The sequence below is a fragment of the Orycteropus afer genome, unplaced genomic scaffold (assembly GCF_000298275.1).
Source record: "Orycteropus afer afer isolate SDZICR_OR568_19922 unplaced genomic scaffold, OryAfe1.0 scaffold00358, whole genome shotgun sequence".
Lineage (NCBI taxonomy): Eukaryota > Metazoa > Chordata > Mammalia > Tubulidentata > Orycteropodidae > Orycteropus > Orycteropus afer.
The window spans coordinates 385,892-388,672 of record NW_006921945.1 but is presented as its reverse complement, the minus strand read 5'-3'; the positions used below and the strand labels follow the sequence as shown (position 1 = coordinate 388,672).

General features: G+C 45.5%; 1 protein-coding gene across 1 annotated transcript in view; it reads right to left on the bottom strand.

Annotated features, from left to right (window-relative positions):
- CLEC5A (C-type lectin domain containing 5A) overlaps positions 1-1,838 on the bottom strand; it is an 11,119-nt gene extending 9,281 nt beyond the window's left edge. The window contains exons 1-2 of the mRNA XM_007952751.2: positions 1,701-1,838; positions 867-926 (exon numbers count right to left, since the gene is read on the bottom strand). Of these exons, the coding sequence (XP_007950942.1) occupies positions 867-926; positions 1,701-1,779 (139 nt within the window). The 5' untranslated portion in view covers positions 1,780-1,838. The remainder of the gene's footprint in view (positions 1-866; positions 927-1,700) is intronic.
- Between the last annotated feature and the right edge of the window lie 943 nt (positions 1,839-2,781).

Sequence of the window (2,781 nt, the reverse complement as noted above, 5' to 3'; positions counted from 1 at the left end):
CTCCACAGGAGAAAGGTGAGGCAGCCTGCTTCCATAAAGGTTACAGCTTTGGAATCCCTACTCTGTTCTATAGGGTCTCTACAAGTCAAAACTGACTCAGTGGCAATGGGGCAATCTTTATGGGAGCAGATCACCAGGTCTCCTGTCCTATGGAGTGGCTGCTGGGTTCCAACTGTGGACTTTCGTTTAGCAGCTGAGTGCTTAAGCATTGCACTGCCAGAGCTCTTTTCTATAAAACTGGCAGCCTAGAAACTCTGATGGAGCAGTTGTATTTTGTCACACGGGGTCACTATGAGTAAGAGTTGACTAGATGGCACCCACCAACATGGCTGGTCTAGCACAGTGCTTGGTACATAAAGGGCGCTTAATACATTTTGGCTTTCAGTGATTATACAAAATCGTCCCCATGCCCAGGAAAGAAACTGAGTCTTAGAAAGTTTACCCAATCTTGTCTTGGCTTCCACATCTATAAAAGGAAGGGAATGAATTAGAAGAAGTCTATGGACTCTTTGAGTGAAAAAAACAAAAACAAAACAAAACAAAAAAACCTTGGGAGAGGAGGCCTTGAGAACATTTCTAAGAATGGAGTAGAAATGCTGAGTTTTAAGATATGTAAGAACCAGAGGTGCTGTGGTGGTTCAGTGATTAGGTGCTAGGCTACTAAACAAAAGTTTGGCTGTTTGATCCCACCAGCCACTTGACGGCAGAAAGATGAGGCAGTCAGCTTCCATAAAGATTACAGCCTGGAAACCCCATGAGGTAGTTCTACTCTGTCCTCTAGGGGCGCTGTGAGTTGGAATTCACTTGACGGCAATGGGTTTTATAAGAACCAGAGGTGGAGAAGAGGCTAGAATCTTGCACTTTACCTGTTCCGTAGCTGTTTGTGGGGATGACACTGTTATTCCTTTTGCCAAAAATCTGTGGGACTGCAGAGAAAATCAGTAGTTGGTCAGTTTGAAGGTGGTTGCATGATGAACATGACAGCATATATCACCACAGGGGCTGGTGGCTTCTGTGACTCTTAGTGTGAGGTATTGGCCTCTGCGGCCCAGGTCAGTGGGGTACATCAGTGGGGTTTACTGTGTTTCTTGTGCAGATGTTGACTGACTCATAGTTCTCTCTTGCTCTCTGAAGAATCTGAAGGGATTGCACCTTCAGATTTGGCAATAAAGACTGCATCCTCACCCAAGTGCAGTTTCCTAACCACATCATTTCCTTTCTCTTTAATTTTTTCCACTGAGTCTACTTGCTGCAATTGCAGTGGAATGAAGCCTCTTTTTGTAAGCATTTGAAAGAATTAATTTCTATGTACACAGACAGAAATTTCTCTCTTGGTTAAATACCATTACCCTATAATTCAGCTATTACCACATTATTTGATCAAACTTGAACTGTATTTTCAAAATTTATCAGCAATAACTACCATTTCTGAGTACTTTGGGTAAGATTACTCAACCAATTCTCATGTAACAAAAGCTTTGTATAGGGTTCTAAGCATCAGACACTGGTAAGTTCTTTATCTCCAAAACAGAACAAAGAACCTGGCCCATTGTGTGTGCCAAGGAGTGGGAAGGGCATTGTCAACTGACCTCAAGTGGAAAGACTTGAGCAATCAACCTTTACACTCAACCTTGCCTCCTGAGAGGAGTCAAAGAATAGGATCACATGGGGCAGGGATCGGAAGTTGCTTGAATACTCACGATAGAGGAGGAAAAAGGTCATTCCAATGACTTTCAGGACCACCAAAATCAACCCCGAGATAATCATGTTCCAGTTCATGATGGCTAAGAAGAGGGGCTGCAGGGACCAGAGCACAGAGCTGTCAGAATCTGGGCATGTGGCTTCTTGTCATCTTCACGGGCTTGGAAGATAGGGACTCCATGAACAGGTACAAGGAGGAGATTCTGCACCTCCCCAGAGCACAGGTGGGATCTTGTGATGGTGGGGAATCTTTAAGCCCAGCATGCTGCCTTGCTTCACCCATTCCCCAGCTCTGGGCTTCAGCCTCATCCTCCTCTCTGGGCCCTAAACTTTTCGTGAATACACCACACACTGCCAGGAGAACAAACCAATCAGTTTAGGGAAATACAACCATCGTGCTCCTAGAAGCAAGGATGGAGAGACTTTGGTTTGCTTACTTTGGACACCCCATCAGGTCAGATAATTGCTAGAAAAGGCATCATGGTTGGTAAAGCAAAGGGTTGGCAAAAATGAAGGAAGCCATCAATGAGATGGATTGACCGTTAACCTCAACAACCAATGGTTATGAATATGGCACAAGACTGGGCAGTATTTGGTTTTGTTGTTCTTAGGGTTGCCACGTGTTGGAGTTGACTCAATGACAATGAACAACAACAATAACAACAACAACAGCAACACCAAACAAACAAACTCTTCTAATGAAATAAACCCTCTTTCAGGCGTTGAGAACAATCAGCTTTGAAGTAGGCTGTGCTCTGTGGACCCTGATTTGTGGTCTTGGCCATACTGCCTTCAGCCATTGAGGTGTCTGACAGCCAGGACAGGCATCTCAGAGGGTCTTGGTATTGGCAAAGAGCCTAACCTCTGTGCAGCTAGACAGACAGACTCACCTGCTCTCCCCTGGAGGATGAGCTGGCAGGCAGATGGTGTGGTGGGCAGAGACCCTTTCTCTTGGGAAGATGCCCTTCTGCCCGGGTTGTGTCCTGCCTCCTCAATCTCTCTCTCTGAGCAGTAATCCTGGACAAGCACCACTTCCTGTTCTGCGTTCTTGAAATGGGAGCAGGCGGGGTAAGGACAGGA